The sequence below is a fragment of the Callorhinus ursinus genome, unplaced genomic scaffold, assembly GCF_003265705.2.
Source record: "Callorhinus ursinus isolate GAN/ISIS: 27379988/994484 unplaced genomic scaffold, GSC_fseal_2.0 scaffold12, whole genome shotgun sequence".
In the NCBI taxonomy this organism is placed as follows: domain Eukaryota; kingdom Metazoa; phylum Chordata; class Mammalia; order Carnivora; family Otariidae; genus Callorhinus; species Callorhinus ursinus.
Window position 1 is genome coordinate 45,949,160 of NW_027397074.1, and position 23,243 is coordinate 45,972,402.

Consider the following 23,243-nt stretch of genomic DNA (forward strand, 5'->3'; position numbering starts at 1 on the left):
GTTCGTTCGTTCGTTCGTTCGTTCGTTCCTTCCTTCCTTCCTTCCTTCCTTCCTTCCTTCCTTCCTTCCGTTTTTCCAGCTGTATCCCTGGACCTGGCAATAAATATTGAGCAAATGAGAGACCATACATAGCAAAGAGAAAGAAAGGGAAAATTATGCTGAGCTGCTTGGATCAGTGTCATAAAACCTAAACTGATAATTTTAAGTAGAATTGGAACAATTCAAACTTTATCCTCAAGTTCATTTGTTGGTATTCCTTCATTGACTCACTCATTTTTTTCATTCATACATTCATTTAACCAACCATCCATCCAACCAACCGTCCATCTAACCAACCCACCAACCCACCAACCCCACCCGTTACAACTGTGATGTCCTATATTTAAGTCATTTTGAAAGTCGCTTTCTTTAGGAAGCTTCTTCAGATCTCTTCCCTGCTCCGACCCCTGGACATGGCCCCCTTCTCATACTCCTCACAGCACATGCCACACTGAAGAGAGCTGACAGGCCGCCTTGTTTCTCCTGCGGGACTGTCAGCTGCCTGAGTATGGCGGTGAGTTCTCTGTGGCCCTTCCTCCCTCAACTTTGCTCAGAATTGTTCCACACTTATAGGATGGAGCTGGATTATTGGCTTTGTCTTGAGGAGAGGAAAGTGAAGTGTGAGGTCTTCCTTTCACTCAAGGAGCGTGTGGAGGAGTGGGACGAGTGATCCCGCAGACAGGAAAAGGCCTACCAGTAGCAGGCGGCGTCTCTGCCAGGCCAGGTTGATGGTGCCCATTCAGGTGCCACAGGGTCTTAGAGGAGGAGGTGCTCTTGGGCTGGGCCTTGAAGGGTGAGCAGGGTTGGAATAGCCCAGTTGGGAAATAGCCAGAGGCCTCACTTCTGTACCTGGACATACTCCTCTCTTCTCCGCTTTCCTCTAAGCTTGAGATTTCTTGAAAAACACTTGCTGGTATCCCTGGGAGTCTCGTTCCTCAAAGTTAAAGCAGCTCTCTTACTTTTCCTCAGCCCTTTGTTCCTGGGGCGTGTCTTGGGTCCTGTTGTATTTGCAGGCAGTTTTGGGTGATGTGCACATATGGGAGCTTATGGAGAAAAGAGCCTAAACTCATAGCTTTCCCTAAGGATTGGGAAGGCACCGTGATTGAGGGAAAAGATGAGCATCCTTGTTAGCACCCTGAGGATAACTCTGATAGGCTGACTGCTGGGGCAGAGAGAGCTGATGTCTTTCCCCTGCCAAATCCTTTTCTGTTCTGATGGAGAGGGTCCTCTTCATGACCCCTTCCTTTGTGACCCGGCCCCCCGCCAGCTGGTTTTCCCAAACAGTGGCCGTGGGCTGGAACACTGCTGTGACTCACTCAGGCTGGTGCCTCTATCGTAGAAAGATGGTCTTTGATCCTGAGTTCTGTCAGGGGCATTTTGGTCAGAGTTCTTCAAATCACAAAGATGACCTGCCAGGGCAGTTTCCTGTATAGCTGGATTCCATGTGTGTGCCTCATTCCAGAAAATTCTACTTTGTTTTCTCTGCTCATTCCACAAGAAGTTACTAAAGCCATAGGATTCCTTCCATTTCCTGTTGAGGCCACTTTTGTAACCATGGGCCCCTCAGAAGTGGAGCCTTTTCCTAATAGAGTAAACAGTTTTTGATCTCAATCTAAATGCGTGTTATTTAATTTAATTCAGTTCAACAAAACATTTATGAAGTGTGCCTTGCTTGTTCGAATAGTGTGGGAGAGAGAGGTGATGGATAGGTTCCTGACCCACAGAGGCTGAGACATCCATGCAAATGACTGTCCTACAGGATTAAGAAAAAGGCAAGTGACAAGGGGACAAGGGCAGAGAGCCATGGAGCTAGGGTCTGGATTGTTTCAGGGATAATGAAGTTCTTGATATTTATTGAGTACTCACATTTGACAAGTCCTGTGGCAAGAGCCTTAGATGTGTTACCTTATTTAATCCTGACAGCCACACTGGGAGAGTTATTGGCTTCATTTTATAGGTGGGGAAACTGAGGCACAGAGTGACTGACCAGTCTGAGTTCATGCAGACAAGTCTGGTTCTAGGAGCCTCAGTCTTAACCACTATCCTTAGGCCCCTGTCTTGGGAGGAAGGGGTGTTGGGATGCTGACATTGGTGAGACCTTAGAGAGTTGGTCTAACAGTTCAGGGAGCAGACCCATCTCAAGCTGGGGGACAGTGTGAACAAAGGCAAAGAGTTGGGTGCGTTGGTGTAGCTGGAACCGAGGGCATGTGCGAGGACCAGGGGGAGAGGAGACTGGAGGACCAGCCTGTGCCTTGAGAGCTGGCTCATAGAGCAATAGAGGGATAGAAAAGTCTTTCAAGTTTTCAGTTATGTGGGTGTTGTTTTTTTTAAAAAATCAGTTAGAGCCATGCTTCAGGAAGATTAGTCCTGGGGCGCTATAGGCTGAGCAGGACGACTGGTTGCAGGAGCCAGACCTAGAAGGCGGTGTGGGCTCTGAGCTGACTGTGGCAGTGGGGTGAGGGGCAGGGCACCTGGGAAGAGAACCCATAGGACTTAGCTGTGGGACGAGGTGGGCCGGGAGGCGGGACGTGCAGGGAGCAGAGATGGGGACCCAAAGGGGAGGTACTAGCTGGGTCATGAGGTGATGAGGGGTTGGCTCCTGGGCATGTCCAGCTGACCTTTTGTTTCCACAGTCAGGTGTGGGACAGAAATGCAGATCCTGGGAAATGTCGGATGAGAAGTATCTGGGAAGGGCTGGCTTGGGACCAAAAGCTGACATCCTTGGAGGGGTGGACACCACCAAGGGTGCATGATAAAGGCACCTGGGTCCAAATCCTGCAGGGGAGAGCCATGTGTTTGGTGTGATAAGGAAAAGCAATGGTCAGAGCAGGAGGAGAACCGGGGAGGTGAGAGAAGGGAGGGTCAGGAACTTGACAGCTTTGGGCCCTTCAGGGAGGTTGGGCAGGTCACCAGGTTGGGTGACGGAAGTAGCTTTGGAGAGAGCTCTTTCAGTAGGATGCTGGGGGCAGACGGTCAACTGCACCAGCGTGAGGAATAGTGTGGGTGAGGTCAGATACAGAGAATATGGAGCTTTTTAAAAGTGTAGAGGTGAAGGGACAGAACGGCAGCTCAAGAAGGGGGAAGGTTAGGGAACAGGGTCCTTTTTCCAGTATGGGAGAGATGTGAGCATGTTTGTAAGCCCAGGGCTGGGCGCCAGCAGCAGAAGAGAAACTGGCCATGCACAGAGACTCTGAGAGGCAGGAAGTGTGTCCTTGGGTGGGGTCTGGGAAGGGCTGCACAGACAGTATCAAGATTCATTTTCTGCGTACTCCGTAATGGTAATTGATGTCGTGATGATGGGCCCCGGGGCATTACAAGTTCTCAAAGTAGCTTTTAAATCCCCGGTGAAAGAGCCAGTTCTGCTCAGCAGAGTTTTTGAGTTATTTGAAGTTTATTCCAATTAAGCACAGCTTTGTTAAGTTATTGAGGACTGCTGTTTGGAAAACATGGCATTTTATTGAATTCTGAGACTTCGAAATATGGCTCCCCATCTTTAACAGATTTAACAGCTCTCAGCGTGGTGAGCTTGAAAGAACCTGAGGTTTAGAATTGGACAGATTTGCCACTCACTAACAGGGTGACCTTGGGCACAGTGTTTTTGTTCATCTCTTTGCGGCTTAGTTTCTTCATCTAAAAAATGGGATGATATACCTGCCCTTATGGGATTGTTACGAAGAACAAAAGAAATAATGTATATAAAATATTTGGCCCACAGTAGTTAACGAATGCTAGCTTTCTTTCCTACTATTTGGTTATCCAGGACTCCCTGTTTCTTAAGTGGATGGATGTATTCCTGAATAAATGGAAATTTTGTAACAAAGGGATGAGAAGTAAGCTTAGAGCCAGATTATGGGAGGTTATGGTGGTCAGAGAGAAATGTTTAGCTCTATTGTATGGGCCGTGGCCAAAGGCGGTGAAGACAAGAGCATGGCCTGGTTCCTGTGTCTCAGGACAGGTCTCTCTCATGGGGGCCAGACACCTAGTAGGTCTTCTGGGAGTATTTGTGGATTAAATTTGCCTTCCATTAGGCATTTCTTCCCCTTTGCACTGAAGGCCAAGGTGAGGCTGGGCCAACATTTGAAAGCTCTGGAGGTTGAAACAGATGTGCGTCCCTGCCTTTCTCTTTTCTAGAAGTTCTCCCTAGGCCAGGTGTGGACAGTGGGGGACATGGTAAGCGGCCCTTGGCTGGGCCCCTGTGGCTGGGGTCCTCCATGTCAAGGCTTCCACACGGGGCCCCAGGGCTTCCTTCGGTTCTGTGAAAATAATGAAGAGAAATGGGAAGTCCATGAAAGGAGGATGGCGTTCCGTCCCTGGTAGTGGTGCTTCGTTTGGTCCCAGTGTCACTTTGTTCAGCTTTTCTGCCTTCAGGTAAAATTTCCTTTGAATGAGAAAGAAAAAAACAAAAAAAAACCCAACCCACCAGAAAAGTCTCTGAATGGAAACCATGACCAAGTTCCCTGCCATCCTCTGAGACTGGAGGCTCTTTTTCAGGGCTTACAATCACCTTCATAATTTCATGTTCATCTCCTCATGGAGCAATGGCATACTGAGCATTCACAGTCCAGAAGCTACTCTATAGAAGGCAGAGGAACTTATAAGGGCATTTTGACAAGTGTCTAGGAACCAATGCCTGCCGAAGTCAAGGAAATCCATCTGGGTCTACAACCCAGAGTCTCCCCCACACCCCCGACCCCCTCCCAGAGTCCTGACAAATCTCAACTCCCTTTCTAGCCTAGATGTGGATGGTCGGGGATCCTTTAAAACCCGGTACGCTCCTGGGAATATTTTAAAAGAAGAAAAAAGAAGTTGAAAGTATCCGTTTTAGATAAAAACCAAAGGCAGAGCTGGCCTGCTGACCTATTTAATAAAGACATTACAACGGATTTATCCATCTTTTAAAAGAAAATAACTCCAAAAGGTACACTTACTAGATGCCGGGATGTGGGAGAGCCTAAACAAGAATCCTTGTTTTAAAAAGTGTTCTCATGCAAATAAAACCCACAACGGGTTTTGTAGGAGACTATCCTTGTTCTTAGGAGATACAGGCTTGGACTCTTTAGGGATGACGTTATAATATTTTCAACTCACTTTCAGATGGTTCAGCAGAAAAAAAGAAAGTGTGTGTGTTTCTGTGTGTATGCATGTGTTTGGAGGGAGGAGGAATGGAAAGGGGGAGAGGGAGAGACAGAGGGAGAGGGGAAAAGCAAATATGGTAAATGTTCATTTGTCTCTGCAAGTGAATGGTATATGGATGTTCATTGTATTATTCTTTCAGTTTTCCTGTAGGTTTAATATTTTTCAAAATAAAAATGGGAAACACACAAAGGAAAAATAGGAAAAATGAGTAGTCAATAGAATCTATCTTTTGTCTCTCAGTAAAGATCCTAAAGTAGTGTAACAAGGTCGTAGTGTGTCCCTAAGGGTTGGAATCTGGGCGAGGTGATGATATAAAACACAAGGCTAGCCCAAGAAGCAGCTAGGGAACACCCCAACGTGCCTGGTGAGAGGTGCGGCAGCCTCTTCCCTATTATCTGTGGGCATCCTCAAGCCCTTTGACCTCCAAGAAACCATTTAGTGGCTATTATAGAAACAATAGTTCATGCATACGGTCCAGATGCACAGAAAGCAGACTCTTCTGGTGTCGTCCTGGTGGTGATTCCTACCCTGTCTCCCCACATCCATCCTTCCCTTCCCATGCTACTAGGACTGGAATCTGTACACCCACAGCCTGGCAGTACAAGCTGGCTGCATCTTCCCTCTGGCGACCCTCTGGATGTTTTCTCGAAATTTCCAGCCCTTTGATTGCACCCACATCGTGAGGCTCAACATGACATTTCCAACAGGAGACTGCCTGACGTGGGTCCAGCCGCTTCACATGGTTTTTATATTTGTTCTGGAAAAAGCTCCAGATACCTTTGGTCAAAGCTCTTCCTGTTGGCTGTGTTGCTGGGACCATTTCTTGCCCACACAATCCAGAAGGGGCTGCTGTCTGTAGGCCCCCGCACGCCCACCCCCCTGGGGACAGGTAACGGTGGCAGAGGGGTGCAGCCTGGAGCAGCGAGCGCTCTAGGGGGTTTCAGAGGGCGTGTGCTTTAGGTCTCATTCTTGTGTCATTTGGATTCAGATCCTTAGAAACCAGGGAAGCCAGAGCCTTGCCAAAGGGCTTCATTCCCCTTCTGCAGAAGTTTCTCTGTTAAGTAGAAAAGAGAGTGTGCTTACAAACTCACATTAGTTCGTTACCTCTTGAGGAACTGGGAAGGAATACTTGCCCTCTGCTAAAATTCCAAGTCCCTATTTCCTGACTTCCGTGTGAGATGGACCCTGTGCTCCTATGCTTTAGGGCTCACAGAAAGTTCCTGCGTGGATTCCCTACCTTTGAGCAGCATCCTAGCTCCCCACTGAATACCCCCTCCTGCTGGGCTCCCTGCCCAGGGGCCACCTGTGTGGAATAGCTGGGAACTCTTATTAGAGGCAAAGGGGTAACTCCAGGGGGTAGGGAGGGAGGGGACCCACACTGGTCGGGACCCAGGGACCCTCACACCACATTTCAAGTGAAAACGGCTGCCAGAAGAGGCACCAGGGAGGCTGCCTAACTGGCTCAGGGACACATCTAATTTTAGCTCAGGGTGTGCTTGTCCTGAGTTGGGGCTGGCCCCCCCATGGAAATTCCGCGGCTCTCTGGTTTTATGTGTATGAGTGGTGTAATGCTCAAAGTTAGCAACGCTAACTTGGTTTTAAAGCAACAGGTTTCTTTCTCTTTTTTCTAAGAAATTTCCAGACAACAGCCTGTCCTCTGTGCTTTTGGAGTAGGTCAAAATTTCCTGAAGATTCCTTTCTTATAATGGGGTGATGTGGGGTGGAAGAAAGAGATGTTCCAAGAACCAGTCTTGGCCGGGCCTTTCCCTATATGAACTAGGGCAAGACAGTGACAGGGTCTCTGGGTCGAAGGAGACTTCGTGTCAGGCATCTGGCACAGTGGGTTACCGGGAGTTCATAGGTCAGCAGAATATAAACAAACGCAAAAACAAAAAAAACCCCAGGGGAACCAACTTGGTTCAGCTCCAGAGGTGGAGGGCCTGAAACATACACAGTTTTAGTGGCCTCTTTAAGAAAAAGAATATAAAAGTATCTCATTCTTGCAAATTTTATAAAAATAGAAGACCATGCCAACACATCACTTGGGCTTCTTGGAAGGGGCCTGTCCAAGTGAGGGTCCCTGAAGCTTGAGCCCTGTTAACTTCACCTTGAATCAGATGCTGTTCAACTTGTTGCTGCTATTGATTTTCTGGCTAAGTAAGAACATTAAAACCAATTTCATAAAATTTAAATATAGATATCATCTTGAAATAAAATTCCAGTATTTAAAATGAACACATCAGTCCATGTGAAAGATGCACTGTATTGCTGCGTATTTTCCTCACTTCATCATGGGCCTGTGTGTCGTGGACTGGTTTGTGTTGGACCATTTCCAAGTTTCTGAGCCTTACTGTCCTCGTTTGTGAAAATGCTGCTTTCCATATAGGCTTTTAGTGAGAATTAAGTTGAAAACAATGGTTTGCAAGTGCTTGGTGAAGTAGATATAGACACCCAGGTAAATAATTATTATTGTAAGGACAAGACTAGAAGACATTTAGAACCCTTAGAATGTCACAGGAAAGAAAATGGATATTCACCAGGGAAGGTAAATATCCACCCAGAACCACTTGGGGGCGAGACATGAACTTCAAAAAGAAGTATTACTGATGTGTAAACCTCCTCACCTTTTCTAAAAGTAAATGAATCCAAATTTCTCTATTTTAAGATTGATAAGGAGTTAAAGCACCCAGACAGTGTTGTTTTAGCCTGATGGCTCATGGCTCTTTTATTACTGCTTGTGCAGGGGAGAGTGTTGTGTGTGCAAAATGGAGATATTTCATCCCAGAAGTTGTCGTAAGCCACTCTTTGGCATCTGCTTAATGGGACTCCAAGAAAGGTGACCTCTCTCGTTAGGACAGCTCCTTCCCTGGATGTGTGGGTTTTTAATAGGATAGTAACAGGGCAGGGACAGTGCCCCAAACAGCTTCCCTTAGTAGCAGCTAAGTAAACATCTCCACACAGCTTCCCAATCCACTGTGGAAACTGCTGGCAACTCTTATGTAATGTCTTTCAGGCAGCACGTCAGAACCTTCCTTTTATAACTCCAAGTGAGACTTTAGACTCCCTGGCACAGGGCCAAGGTTGTCGAGGCAATCCTTTCCATCCTGGGCTCTCATACCAGCCTTGGGGAGGGCAGGGCCAGGGCTAATCTTTGTCTCCGGTAAGGCCATACCGTTGGGTCCTCACTCTGATGCCAGGAGCCCTAATGAGAGGCAGGCTTGTGATCCCACTTGCTGGTGGGCTGAAACCAGGGGGCCCCTGTGGCATGGGCCAGGCACCACATCACGCTCTAGCTCTGGCCCTAGACATTGGGCTCATCCAGCGTCTCACGGTGGTTGGGTTTGGCTGAGCTGTGCAGCCACATGCTGGTGGGCAGAGGGAAGGAGGCAAGACCAAGGGAGATCATGGGCTAGCAACATTCTGTCTGGTGAACTGCATGGCTCAGGTGAATGAATGGTTCAGTGGATTTGGCCATGCTCCAGAGAACCACTCCATAGACACCACTTTCCTTCAAGAGGATGTTTTTCTTTCCCTGGAGAAACATCAGCTCCACATACCTTTTCATTGCTGTTGAGCAACATCTGCCTCCCCGCACCAGTCTCCCCAGGGAGCTGAGCTCCGCCACACCCAGGAGAGTGTAGCCTGTGAAAAGGGCAGGGCAGTAAGAATTGGGAGAGCCGCAAGGCCCCGTTAGCGGCTTGAACGGAAGAACAGCCAACCTGCCCTAATGCTTTTGGGTCGTAAGGAAATGCAATCCATGCTTCCAACATCCAGTAGATGAAAATGAACTGAGATGAAGAGTCTGGAGCCTAACATTCTATTTCTGGTTTTGCCCATTACCCAGGGGGCCTTGGCAAAAGCTCCACACCCACCCCACCCCTACCCCCTGAGAGGGCTGCGGGATTCGACTGGATGGTCTGGATGGGCCTTTCTAGCCCTTCCAGATGGACGAGCCATAGCTAGGTGAACTCTGCGAACTTCTCAGCTTTCAGACGGGGCATGCATTAAATACCAGTTGTATGCTAAGACCTTGTGCCAATTGAGAGAAGGGGAGAATAATGTGAGGGAAGGTCACATCTAGTACAGTTTTGTTTTGTGAATTGTGTGCCCTTGAGGGAACCCTCCCAGTCTGATGTCTTGGTAACTGGGTACATTTCTTCTCTGTTCCTGGAATGTGCCAGAATCCAGCCTGACTCAAGGAAAGAGAAATGCTGGACTTGATTTCAGATCTTGCTCTGGCTCTGCACACTTCTCATCAAGGGTGCGTGCCAAAGCCTGTGGGGAAGGGCGCATACGGAAAGATAGTTAAGCTGAGAAATCATCATCCCCAAAGAACAATGGTCCGGGAGGCCAGAGTACGTGTGTTCTCTCCAGCTAGAAGGGCTGAGCCGATGGCTTTTCCAGGAGGATGCAGGGCCATCAGTGCCCCCTCCCTTCCCCCAAATCTGTCCTCGCCGGGCGATCCCTATCTTTGTCCAACCTTCGTCATCATGGACCCGGATGAGAGAGACTTGGGTATGCAGCCCAATTCCCAATTAAGTGTTTTCACTAGTTTCAGGAAGATAATTTATTTGGATTGAATTGTTAAGGCAGATTGCTTTCACAGTATTCCAAGCAGAATGCTTTCTCACAGGAAATGTCAGACCAGGCAATTCTAGTCAAGTTTTCCACATCCTTAAGAAAAAAGAAGAGAGAGGAAAAAAAAAAAAAGATTGCTATTATACGTTGAAGGTCAGCAGTTCGAGCGCTGGCAGGGGCCGGGTATGAAACTGAGATCAGTTAAACATTGGGATAGTGCCCCCGGTGACTTCCCAATAGCCCCGACCTTTAACAAGGCCTCCTGTTCTTTCGGGCTTCATTTAAAAAATGCCTGTCGAGTGGGCTGGCCAAGGAGATAGAGTGCTTCCCAAGGTTGGGGCATGGATCCCACAGGGCTGAGCATCTGGGACACGAGGAGCTCCCTTCCTCTCCCCAGAGCTCAGTCTCCTCATCTGTCAAACCAGGGTTACACCAGGTGACTCCCAAGCTTCTTCACAGCCAAAGTCGCCACAATTCTGATTCTGTCCCTTTATCTGGGGGAGCTTGCTGAGCCCCTGTGGGAAGCTGAAGAGAAACAGCAGGAAAGTGAAAAGAATCTTTTCTTCTGTGGAGAATTTCAACTTTTTAGAAGAATTCTTTTTTTTTTTTTTTTTAAGATTTTATTTATTTATTTGACAGAGAGACAGCGAGAGAGGGAACCAAGCAGGGGGAGTGGGAAAGGGGGAAGCAGGCTCCCCTCCGAGCAGGGAGCCGATGCGGGGCTCAATCCCAGGACCCTGGGATCATGACCTGAGCCGAAGGCAGACGCTTAACAACTGAGCCACCCAGGCGCCCTTTTAGAAGAATTCTTTTTAAATCAGCTTGCCCTCAGGGATCTGCCTCATTAAGGCTTACTCCTCGCTCCCTAAGTTCAGTAAGTTCAGTCCTTAAGGAGAGCCTTTAAGCACAGGGCTATGGGCTGTCACTGTGAGGAAAAGAGTGTGACACAGCTGCTCCTCTGAGGGCGCCCCCTAAGGACTTGCTGCCCACTCCCCACCCCCACATGTCCAAGAAGGGCCTGCAGGTGGGGAAGGGCTGGGTCCCAGGAGCTGAAGCCCGGAATCACTCCCTGGTTCTGGTCCCTGTAGCCCCCCAAAGACGATTCTGGCCAAAGAGAAGCTGAGACTCAGGGCAATTACAGCTCGAAGCGATGCTAGTCTTCTCTGGCGCAAGCTAGTCCTGTGGCTTGTCTGTGCAATTCCTGTGTGTCTCCTGACAATGGAGCAACTCTCTGCTTCGTTACCATCTAGCCCTGTTGTTCATTCCAAAAGGAGGTTCTGTTAGAGGCCGGGTAGTAGCAAGGGTGCCGTCCTACACCGGGAAACCTGGCCCCGGCTCGTCAGTTTCACTTGTCTTGGAGCGCCGCCTCTGGTGTGTTTCCAGGATGCGATGCGACAGCCTCCTCCACAGTCTTGTGGGATAGGACAGTAGCCTGGACGGCTGCTGCCTCCAGCACGGACGCTTGCTTCGGTGCTGGCATGTTCTGTCAGGCTGAAATATGTATATATCAAGTAAAGCAAAACCCTTCTTGTCCCTTAAGCTTGCTACAGTTTTTATTTTTAAAATGCATATGACTATTTTTTATCAAATGTTTTTGCTGCATCTATTGAGATTATTTTCCATTTGTCCCCTCTGTTGGTGTGAATTCCATTGTTAGATTGTCTAACGTTAAAATATTCTTGCATCCCTACTCGGCCAAGATTGTCCTCAAACTCATGGCCGATGCAGTTGTTTGTTATTTTAGTTCATATTTTTGCACTTGTATTGATAAGTTTAGCTGTTTGGAATCAAGGTGCTACTAGTCCCATAAGCACCATCATCCTCACATCAGCGAACGTGGAGCGATTCCGTGTCGGATGCTATTCTCAGCCCTTGCTGGACTGACCTGTGTAATGCTCACCACAGCCTTTTGAGGGGGACTGTTATGAACCCCATTTTATAGAGGTTCAACATGGCCAAATTCTCCTGTTGCATCATTCCTTTTGTTATTCTGTAACAAGTAGGTTTATCACTGATAATGCTTTTTATTCCAAAGTCTATTTTGAATCTGATGATACAGTATTAACTACATTGGCTTTTAAATGGTTGGTCCACAAGTGATCTCTTTTCTCCCATGCGGCATGGTTCACCTTTTGTGTCATGTACCTTGTGAAACATCATATTGCGAATTAAAAAAAAAAATCAATCTGTGTGTCTCTGTCTTTTAACTGGCAAGCTGAGTTTGTTTGCTTTTAATACAATTACCGATACACTTGAATTCATCTGGATTCTGTACTTTCATTTTGCCATATGCTTTTTCAATTCCTTTTTCCTCTTCTTTTCCTTTCTTCTTCTTCTTTTTTTAAATTAGCCATTTTCAAGTGAGTGATTCAGTGGCTTTTAGCACATTCACAGTGTTGTATAACCATCACTGTCTACTTCGAAAGTATTTCCTTCTCTTCAGAGTAAAATCTCTTCCTACCAAGCAGTTTCCTCCCCATTCCTCACCTCCCCTCACCCCCAGCAACCCCCAGTCAACAGTGTTTCACATAAATGGAATCATACCATACGTGATCCTTTGTCTCTGGCTTCTTTCACTCAGCATCATGTTTTTGTAGTTCATCATGTCGTAGCACATGTCAGTTCTTCATTCCTTTTTATGGTGGAATAATAGTCCATTGCATGAATATACTGCATTTTGTTTATCCACTCATTTGTTGGTGGACACGTGAGTTGTTTTCACCTTCCGTCTATAGAGAATAGTGCTGCTATGAACACGTGTCCCAGGGTTCACTTCTTTGGGGTATATACCCAGGAGTGGAATTGCAGGATCATATGGTGATTCTGTATTCTACTTTTTTGAGGAACTGCCCAACTGTTTTCCACAGTGGCACTTTCTTGTGAATCAAGTGGTGTTTATTTTTTCTCCTTGGACATTATAGATTATGCTTTTACTATTTTAGCAGTTACTCTTAAAATTTTTTTTATCATAATTGACTTAAAGTTTCAGTTTAATCAGTCTCTCTACTCCCTCAAAAAATACAAGGATTTTAGAAAGCTTCAGCTGCTCGTTTCCCGTTCCCACATTTCCTGTGTAAAATCATCATCTAGTATTATTCCTGTGTTTTTAACTACCCCCTAATTAGTTGCTATTGTTGTTATTTTTTTCTATCATCAGCTCTCATTTAGGTTTATCTACATGTTTAAAGATGTCTTTTCTCGTCATTGCCTTGGTCTTGCTCTTTTCTCCTGGGTTCGCTTTCCTTCTTGCTAAAGTAAGTCCATGAGTGGTTTCTTCGGTGAAGGTCTGTGATGGTAAACTTTTTCATTCTTTGTCTGAAAATGCCTTCATTTTGACCTTACCTTTAATATTTTGAATATTAAAGATGTCTTTTGTTAAAGTAATTTTTTTTATAGATAATCTGCCTTTCTGCTAAGATTTTTCTCATTGTCATTAATATGTTGTTTCGAGATGACATATTTAGGTGTGCATTGATTTCCACATGTGCCATTTGAGGCTTCTTAGATTTCTGTGAGGATTCATGTCTGCTGAGTTTTTAGCCATTATCTTTTCCATAATCTCCTTTCTCACACCGTCTTTATTTTTCCTTCTGGAACTCCTTTTAGATGGGCATTGGAATTAAAGTTTTCCCCCCATCACATCTCTTCTTTGCTCTTTCACATGTTTTCTCTCTTGGGGTTGAGTTGCATTCAGGTCATGTCATCTGATAACTCCTAGTAATTTATTATCTCTTCATTTTATCCCATCTCCTGTTGAAGCTTACCCCAAGTTTCTCCCCAGTGTTAAAGAAGATCTAACCTATAGAAGAGTTGGAAGAATAGAAAAATGAACACCCATGCCGTCTTCTCCTACACTCAGCAATCCCGGGACTTTGTCATACTTGGTTTTTTTGTCATACTTCTCCCCTCCCCATGTACAGTATATGTATTTGTAATACACACATGTTTTTTAAAGATTTTATTTATTTATTAGAGAGACAGAGAGAGTGAGCAGGGGGAGCGGCAGAGGGAGAGCAAGAAGCAGACACCCCACGGAGCAGGGAGCCCGATGCGGGACTCGATCCCAGGACCCTGGGATCATGACCTGAGCCGAAGGCAGACGCTTAACCGATTGAGCCACCCAGGCGCCCCTGTGACTCACACATTTTTGATGATTCCCTTGAAAGTAAAATTCAGATACCATGGCATGTCACCCCTAAATATCTCAGCTTGTATCTCATAAGAACAAGAACATTCTCCTGCCTAACCATGGTACCATTAACACACCCAAGAAGTTTCCATAACATCAGCTAACATAAGGCCCATAATCAAATTCCCCCGCATGGCTCCAAAATGTTTCTTTAGGCTTTAGTGTTTTCTTTTTTCTTTTCTTCTCTTTTTTTTTTTTTAAAGACAGAGCAAGTGGGGGAGGGAGAGGCAGGGGGGGAGAGAGAGAGAGAGAATCTTAAGCAGACTCCACACTCAGTGCTGAGCCCCATGCGGGGCTCAATCTCACCACCCTCAGATCATGACCTGAGCCAAAATCAAGAGTAAGATGCTTAACCGACTGAGCCATCCAGGCACCCCCAGGCATTAGTTTTTTTAATCCAGGATCCATTCAAGGATCTACCCACATTTCGTTGCCGTGTCTCTCTAGTCTCTTCTAATCTCAAACAATTTCCGTCCATTTTTAGTTTTTCATGAGTATAGTCTTGTTGTCTTATAGAATGACTACATTCTAGATATGTCTGTTTCACTGTTAGGTTTATGTTAAACATGTTTAGGGCAAGGGTAGTAAATATGTGATGTTGCATATTTCCCATTACATCACGTCAGGAGGACAGATTATCAGTTTGTGTGATTTCTGCTGATGCTAAGTTGGATCACTCCATTAAGGTGGTTTCTGCCAGTCTCTCCATCATTATATTTTTAAAAAATATTTATTTACTTATTTATTTATTTGAGAGAGTGTGAGAGAGAGAGAGCATGAGAGAGAGAGCACAAGCAGGTGGTGAGGGGTAGAGGGAGAAGCAGACTCTCTGCCGAGCAGGGAACCTGATGTAGGGCTCCATCCCAGGACCCTGGGATCATGACCTGAGCCGAAGGCAGACACTTAACCGACTGAGCCACCCAGGGACCCTCTCTCCATCATTGTAAAGGGAACTTTCCCTTTCGCCATTAATGAGGTATCGGTAACTTTCAGATGAATATCCTGTTCTGCAAGAACGTTTCAGCCACAGTTTTAGCATCCATTGATAATCTTTTCCCGTATTAGGAGTTTATAAAATGGTGATTGTCTAATTTTTATCATTTTCTCGTTCCTTTACATTTATGAGTTGATGGTGTTCTACAGAGAAAAGCTTTCCATGACCTGTCCCTGTCCACCCCCGCCCAGCAGCAGGCTCATGGGGTTTAACATGTATTTCATATGTTAGAATCACCATCCTTCTATGTCCATGAGTTTTCTTTTTTATTTCTGTGACTGTATGTACTTTTCAAAACTGCCCATTCTTTTTTTTATAGTATCTGTTTCTTTTCTAATGATTTCCATTCCTGTTAAAGAAGTTTCCTTACTCTAATTACAGCCTCTTTTAGATTGTTATTCTATTATCTCAAGTTCTTGGGAGTCCTTTTTGCTGTGTCACCTGGCTTTCTCTTATGGTGTATGATTTTCTCATATATTTACTAGTTATTTCTTTTGAGCATATTTTCAGTGGCACTTAAAAAAATTCTCTCTCTCTCTTCTGGGAATCTTGTGTGACCTGCTTTGTAGAAGTGCCCTTCCAGATAATTTTACATTGCTTTAGTTAGGTGTGCTGGGCTATCCCTGTCTTGGGAAAATTTTGTGTTATAGTCTGGATTCTTGTGCCACATTAGTGGTGTCAGTTTGGACTCCATTCACACTGGGTTCTGAGTTGCCATCAAATAGAATATATAGTAAGTAGTCAATATCTTTATTCCCGTGGGACACCTTTCTTTTATACTCCGTAACTAATTTAGCCAAGTATCCAGTGTCAAACATTGAGGAAGGAGCACCACCTTATCTTTTCATGTTAAGAGCTAGTGAAATATTCGGAGTGTGGGGCTGCATAAGCAGGAGAGCATCTTCAAAACTAGTGTGGCCCAGGCACTCCAGGCCTCTCAGAGCCCCTGCACCTGTAGTGTCCCACAGTGATGAGCATGCCCAGGCTTCCCCCGAGGTACAGATGAGGCACCTGATGCCTACAGAGGGGTAATGACTTGCCCAAGGGCACTTGCCCAAGGGGGAGGGTTGGGGGAAGAGGGACAAGAAGTCAGGTCTCTGAGTAGCTCTTCCCACCTCACCGAGATTTAGTTATCCGCGATTGAGTCCTGGCCCCATGGAGCCCTAGATACCCACAGTGCCCTGGCCCTGGCTTCTCCCTTGGGGCCACAGAAGGAAGGGACTTTGAGTGGGAAGTGGTGAACTCAGACACAGCAGACAAGCTGGGTGTCTACAGCCTGGCTCCCATGGATTTACTGGATGCACACTATGACACATGTCTCTGGGTTATCTGCACCATCAAAAGTATTTTGAATCCTTAATTTATCTTGTTGTCATTGTTTTCCATAATAGTTTTCAATCAAAGGCAAGAACATGCTTTTAAACTGACCTTTTAAACCTTGTAATGCTAATGCCACAAAGGGACACATGAAAGGAACAATAAGCACATTCCCTAAGTGTGAGCATAATTGAAGTCTCCTCTGGTGATGAGATCTATGGGAAACAGGCACAAAGCATCTGAGCTGGGCTTCTGCAGCTGATGGATGGCGCTCTGGGTGGAAGTCCCATGACCAGGGAGAGGCCCAGCTGTACCCTTTGCAGCGGGAACATCATCTCCACCCTCTGGCCGTGGCTCTTGGCCACCCACGTGCCCCAAGGCTTTGCCCTCAGGAGCCAAGGGGGCTGCTTGGGAGGTTTGGATTTTGTGCTGTGGTCTACAGGAAGCCATGGAGGCTCTGGGCAGGGGAAGGAAGCATAACATAGAAGAAGGAACGAAATAGAGCAATTGGAGCCAGGGGCCTGGGTTTAAGTTCTGGCTTCTAAGTTGTGGGACCTTGTGTGAGTCACCTCGCTTCTGTGAGGGTCACTGTGGTACTCAGCATCTATTTATGGAGCACTGGCCGGGTGCTGGGCACATGGGGTACAGAGGTGACCAAGAGAATCCCGTGGTCCTTCGTCCCTCCTTGTGATTTCTCTCACCGTATATATTAGTATCCCATGGCAGCGGTCACGAATTCCCACAAACTCAGTGGCTCAAAACAATGTGAGTATATTATCTTACTGTTCTGGAGGATCAGGGTCTGAAGTCAGTTCCACTGGGCTAAAGTCAAGGTGTTGGCAGGGCTCGTTCTTTCTGGAGGCACCAGGGGGAATCTGTTTCTTTGATGTTTTGGAGCTTCTCATGGCCACCCCCATCGTTGACTTGTGGCCCTCGTCCATATTCAGAGTGCATCCCTCTAATCTCTGCTCGTGGCATCACCCCCCTCTCCTCTTCCCTGTCAAATCTCCCTGTGCTTCCCTCTTACAAGGACACTTGTAATTACATTGTTCCCACTTGTGTAATCCAGGGTACCCTCTTTCATCCTAAGATCCTTAACTTAGTCCCATCTACGGAGTCCTTTCTGCCATATAAGGTACCATTCACAGGCTATCTTTGGGGGCCATTATTCAGCCTACCGTACCATGTCAAATTGCAATTTATGCTTGTTTATTTTACATGCCTGGGTCTCCCTTCGGCAGGGAGACAGGCCTGCCAGATTACTGCCACATGTTTGCTAGATGAGTGGGTGAGGAAATGAATGAATGCATGTTCGGAGTTGAGAAGGAAGTGGCATACCACTTGGGCTGTAGAGGATGAGTGTGAGTTTGCCAAAGGATATTCTAGCCCAACTGAAGGGCTTATGAAAAGGTATAGAGGCAGAGGCTGGGAAGTTCAGCATGTAGGGAATGTGCGTGGAGTGTGAGGGTGCAGAGGGAGAGGGGGCTGGGGTCGTAGGTGGCTAGCTCAGAGATAGCCTGTAGGGTACCTTAATGGGCCTGGATTTGATTTGATTTTAGTTATTTATTTTTTATTTTTAGGTAATCTTTACACCCAACATTGGACTCAAATTCACAACCCCCGAGATCAAGGGTCACATGCACCACCGACTAAGCCAGTCAGGTGCCCCATCCTGGATTTTAGTTTTCAAAGAAGCACTATATGTGGTGGTTGCTGCCTTTGTCTTTGGGGTCATTGCCTGGGTTCAAATTCCTATGCCACCACTTACTTGCTGTGTACTGGGAGAATTACTGGATCTCTGTGAGGCTCAGCGCGACAGCTCCTTCATAAGGCTGTCCTGAGAAGCAGATGGCTTTTGTTGCTTGCAAGGCACTCAGCACAGTGCCTGGAACAACCAAAGGAGTCAGAGAGTATTTGCTGTTATTATTGTCATTTTTATAAATATTATTGTTGTTGGTGGTGATGATGGGGAGCTCTTGAAGAATTTCAGCCAGGCCGTGGCACAATCAGATTTATTTTTTAGAAAGATGCCTTTGATACCCCTGTGAAGATGTGGGGGGCCAGAGTGGGGCATCACACTGGGGGTCGGGAAAACAGTGAGGAGGCTATTCCAGTGATCTGGGTGAGAAAGCAAGAGGCAGAGAGCAGGGACGGGTGCAAGAGAGATGTTCTTTCTTTTGGGATGCTCCAGAGATGTCTTTGCTCCTGCTGTTCGCTGCTTGGATGTTTCAGGGCAGATGTTAGAGGCCATTTAGCACCGTGCCTCAATCCTCACTTTTCAGAAAGGGGGAGGCATCTTGCCCTAGTCTCCGGATGGAATAGTGACAGAAGGGACAGATAGAGGTGGGACTCGGGTCCTCAGCCTTTAGTGGCAGAGTCATTGGTGGTGGGAGGGGTACGCGGACAGAAACTTCTGGTGAAGGCGCAGTTTCTCATTGCCGTGGCCGTGACCCAGCATCTGCACTGCCTCCCCCTTCACCTCCTTCTACTGCCCCTCCAGGCCTTAGATTCCCTTTCCAGCTTGTGTTTTTACCAGTCCCCAAGAGAACGCTTGCCGAATCCTGGTAGCGTAGAGACGTAGGAATTTTGTGGTTTTGAATTGAGGAGCATGGTCTTGACCCGGTGGGAGAGGATTAGGGCTGCCTGGGCGGGTGGGGGAAGGAGCTCTGTGTTGCAGCGCTCTGGGCCAGAGCAAGAAACTCGGAGTCCGAAGCAGTACATGCTCACAGATTTGGTACCGTGTGTCCTCCGTGGTCTTCCACTCACACCCCTTCATACATCTTCAGGAGGAAGCCAATTCAATAGAACGTAGCATGGCAAGATTACGATTGTTACTTCAATCATATCTTACCCTGCAAGGATGTTGGAGGAAAATATATTTCAATGCCACATTCAAAAGGGCTGTCATTTTTTAACATAGTAAATGGGTTTTCAGAGAGTGAGGTAATATTGTTATTCTTAATGCATTCTTCAAAAAAAAAAAAAGATTTTTCTTTAGTCCAGATTGATGCATGCTGGAGGAAAGAAAATATCCAGAGAGCTAAAATACAGGTGGACGTGTTGAGAAAGTTCCACATGTATATACCTGAACTTATAAATCAGTCTCACAGAACAGGCTTTTGGTGCATTTTAGAGGTTTCTTAGAAATGGCTGCTGATGGCTTTACAAGAAAGCTGGGAGAGAAAAGAAAACAAAAAAGAAAATAGTGATGTGATGAAAAAAACCTGTGCAGTGATGACAAGCACTTGATTTGCATGTGTGTATGTGTGTGCGTGTTTTCTAGCAGTATCATGGTGACATCAGCAAGACATGCTTGCATTTGGTTCTGGGCAAGTGTCGAACTACGGGGTTTATCCACCTGTATTGGCTGGTGTGTGTATGTGTGTGTGTCCATGAGAACACAGAATTGAAAGACACCTGGGAGGCCATTTGGTCCCATCCAGTGAAGGAACCTGTGGCGCAGAGAGGGAGAATGACCGTGCGGGGCATACACGAATGGCAGGGCCCAGCTAGAGAGAACGGTCCCCTGAACTCCCACCCAGTGCTCCCTTGGTTCTTCTCTGCTGCTTGTATTTCGGTGTCATTTTCCTCTGGTGCATTGACATTTTCTTTTTTTCTAGGAAAAATCAGTTGCCGGTGCCCAACAAGGCTGATGATGAGCTGGGTGTCCTGCAGCTTGGTAGGTGCCCCCGCTGCCTCTTTGCTGTGTCTGGCAGGGTCCAGGGGGCTCCATTTGCTCCAACTGGGGGGTGGTGGGTGGGGGCTCCTTTCCTCCCACCTGACCTTAGGAAGGAGAGGCTGGCCCAGTGAGTAGAGCCGGCTTCTGTCTTTGTGGTTGCTGTCTTCTTCTACCTTCTGTCTTTTGTCTTGGAGAAATCCTTATAAGAAGTCCAGGCATTTCTGGACCCACACGGGTGTGGGGGTGTGGGGGTGAAGAGGAGCGTCTTTTGCATTTGGGGGCTCTTTTAGGGCTATTCGGAACATACAAAGATCTCCAGAAGACAGCTCTGCCTGGGGGAGACTGTCCTTTAAAAAGCTTAATCGGTGTCTTATTGGGGCATATGTTAGGTGAAGTGTACACATCTTAAGTGTCTGGCTCCATGCAGTTTCACACGCGTGTACATCCCTGTCGCTGCTCTCCCAGATCATGATCGGGAACATGTCCCTCGCTCTTCAGTTTTGGAGCCATCCTTTGTTTCCCCTTTCTGTGATTCTCTCCTCCCCAAAGACTGCTGTGTTTGTGGGGCTTGGCAAAGCAGCAGCAGAACGGATGATGGCGACCCAGCGACCAGACGTGAAGGACGAGGCTTGAGTGCCGTTGACATTTGCTCTTCTTCCGGAAGCCAGTGATTTACCTGTCGGGCCATTCACGTACCTTTCTTCTCCTTTCAAGCACCCCTTTTAAACTGAAGGAGAAAAGCCACACACTATTCAGAAGTTAGTTGTGTGAGACGTGCGGTCTGATGGTTTGCTTTGATGAAGTTGAAAGGCAGGAGCCTCTGTCTGAATGACGAGGCAGGGGTTGGTTTGTTCTGCGCGGCTCACTTCAGAGGTAGCAGTTCCTTGGAGTTGGAATCATCCGCGGTGGCCGGTGGGGATCGCTTGGCCGGCGCAGGAAGGGGCAGAGTCCCACACGTGGTGATGCCGATGGGTGGAGCCAGCACGCGTTGTCCTCTGAAGCCTTTCTGTAAAGCACTGCACTTTAAGATTTTCCAGTGAGAGCCACTCCTGTCTGGACAGAAAACGAAGCACTTCCTGGCCTTCAGAACCCAGAGGGCTCTATTGGAGCCTAGTGGAAGGAAGGCTTTTAGCAATTCTCTCAGAACCCAGTTGTTTGAAGTGTGTGTTTTCCAGAGGGAGGCAGACCCCTCTTTGCTAGTGGCTCAGCTAATGATTTAGGAAAGGGGAAGGAAATAAAAGGTAGGACATCATGGAACCCAGTCATCAAGAGAAAGGGAAAGAAGTTTTGGGGTGAGGCAGAGACAAGGAGTAAAATTTGGTTAGAGGAACAGCATTTTCTTCCCTACCCTGATTCATTTTCCTTTGGTTCAGTTCAGCCAACTTTCGTTAGCAGTTACTTGCCAGGGCATAGATGAGGCTGTTGAAAGTACATCAAGGTGAATAAAAAGAGGCCTTGGTTTCTTGGAGGGCTGGGTTGGGTGGGACAGAGGAAAGAGGTATCCTCTGATACAACACATAAAGAGGACAGTTAGCAGTTCATCACTGCTTCAAGAGACGTATAAGCCGAGTTCTGTGGTGGATTCCAGAAGTTTCCACAGTGAGGAGGTATTTGGACTGGGCTCTGAAGGTTGAGGAAGTCTTGCCAGGTAGAGATGTGCAGCAAGCCTCGTGGGCAAGGCATAGAGTGTGAGAAAGAGTGATTGGCTTGAGGTGACTGGCCCATAGGGGAAGGCATGGGGTCAGTGGGGAGCAGAGGCTGGGAACGAAGGTGTGGTAGGGCCAGGATGACCTTGAGTGCTGTGCCAATGAGCTTGGCTGTAAATCATTGACTGTAAATCATTAGGCAGTAAAGAGCACTTGAAGATTCTGTGCTGGTGAGTAATGTGTGCAGTGCTGTGGGTTTAGGGCTACCTCTGGATACGTATGGAGGATGGATTTTAGAGGTAAGGGCCTGGATGTTGGAAGACCAGTGAGGGGGCCCTTGGAATAGTCTAGAAAAGATGTGATTGGTCCCCTATTCTGTCTGGCGAAATCCTCTGTGTATTTCAAGACCCTGCTGCGATAGTTAGCTTTAATGGAGAGCTTCTCTGACCCTCTAAGGCAGAATTATTTGCCTCTTCTCTGCTCTTAAAACCCTTGCGCTCTCTCTGTATTAGTACTCACGTTACATTATTTGTTTGGGGCTCTGTCTCCCTCCAGGCAGCGAGCTCCTTGAAGGCAGGGTTGGTGCTTTACTCACCTCTGGACCTCCCCTGTCCCACTGTCCCACACAACCCCTGGCATATCATGGATGCTCGATGAAGTGCTTGATGAACAGGTAGAAAAAGAATGACATATTCCTGTAACAGTGGAGGGAGAAAGGGTGGGGGCGAGGTGTGAGACATCCTGGAGGCAGAATGGTCTAGAGGCCGGATCCTCGTGGTGTGTGAAGACAGGGCTGAGGTCTCAGCGTGGGTCCCTGGAGGAGGGCTGGGGAGATGGAATCTGTTATCAGAACTGAAGTCTGGGGGGCCGCTGTGCTGAGATTCCTGAGTCTGGGGTGTTGGGTTACTTCTGGTGGAAGGTATCTGGAGTCAGTGGGAAATATGGATCAGGCACCTGGACAAAGACGTATATGGACCTCTATTACATATTACCATATGCTTTCCTCCGAAGGGTAAATAAAATGGTATGAGAAAACAAACTCCCTTGTTTCTTTTCAACCAGACACTTATACCAGGCCCTTAAAAATAGCACCCTCAAGCCACCGGCATTTGCAGATGGTTTTGTCTGCTTGGCCAGCATGTCATCCGGGAGTGCTTTGTTTTTCCTTTGCATGGCGGTCCCACCACATCTGGGCCTGAGGCCTGCTATGTGGTCCTGAACCAAACCCCTGCACGGGGGCCAACTTCCTTCTGGCAGAAGCTGAGGATGGCTGCTTCCTCTTCTTCCTCTTGGGGGGCTCCACCCGGTCTGCTTCCGCTGGGCCCCCAGCTTTCATTCTCAGATTTACTTCGTGGAGCCCTGAGCAGAGCACGTTTCAGCCCTGGTTCCCTCCCGGACAGACTCAGACTAAACAGAAGCCTCCAAATAGGCTTAAATAACTGCCCCTTCTGTGCCCCCGGGAGACAGTGTGGCCTGAGGCGTTGCAGGGAGCCCGTCAGGGCCTGTAGAGGCCCTCAGGTTACTCGTCCCGTCTGCTCTGGGCCCCAGCTGCCCGGGTTTGAACCCATGGCGCGTCTCTGTCCCCCCAGGGAGCATTCTCAGCATTCATCTTTGCAAAGCCCGCCCCTCGGCCTCTACCTTCCTTCCCCCGCCCGCCTCCTTCCC

At 47.3% G+C, this 23,243-nt stretch overlaps 1 protein-coding gene across 3 annotated transcripts in view; it reads left to right on the forward strand.

Annotated features, from left to right (window-relative positions):
• MINDY4 (MINDY lysine 48 deubiquitinase 4) overlaps nt 1-23,243 on the forward strand; it is a 103,321-nt gene that overhangs the window by 26,218 nt on the left and 53,860 nt on the right. For all 3 annotated transcript variants that reach the window (XM_073899030.1, XM_073899031.1, XM_025873102.2), the window contains exon 6: nt 19,874-19,932. In XM_073899030.1, coding sequence (XP_073755131.1) covers nt 19,874-19,932 — 59 coding nt within the window. The remainder of the gene's footprint in view (nt 1-19,873; nt 19,933-23,243) is intronic.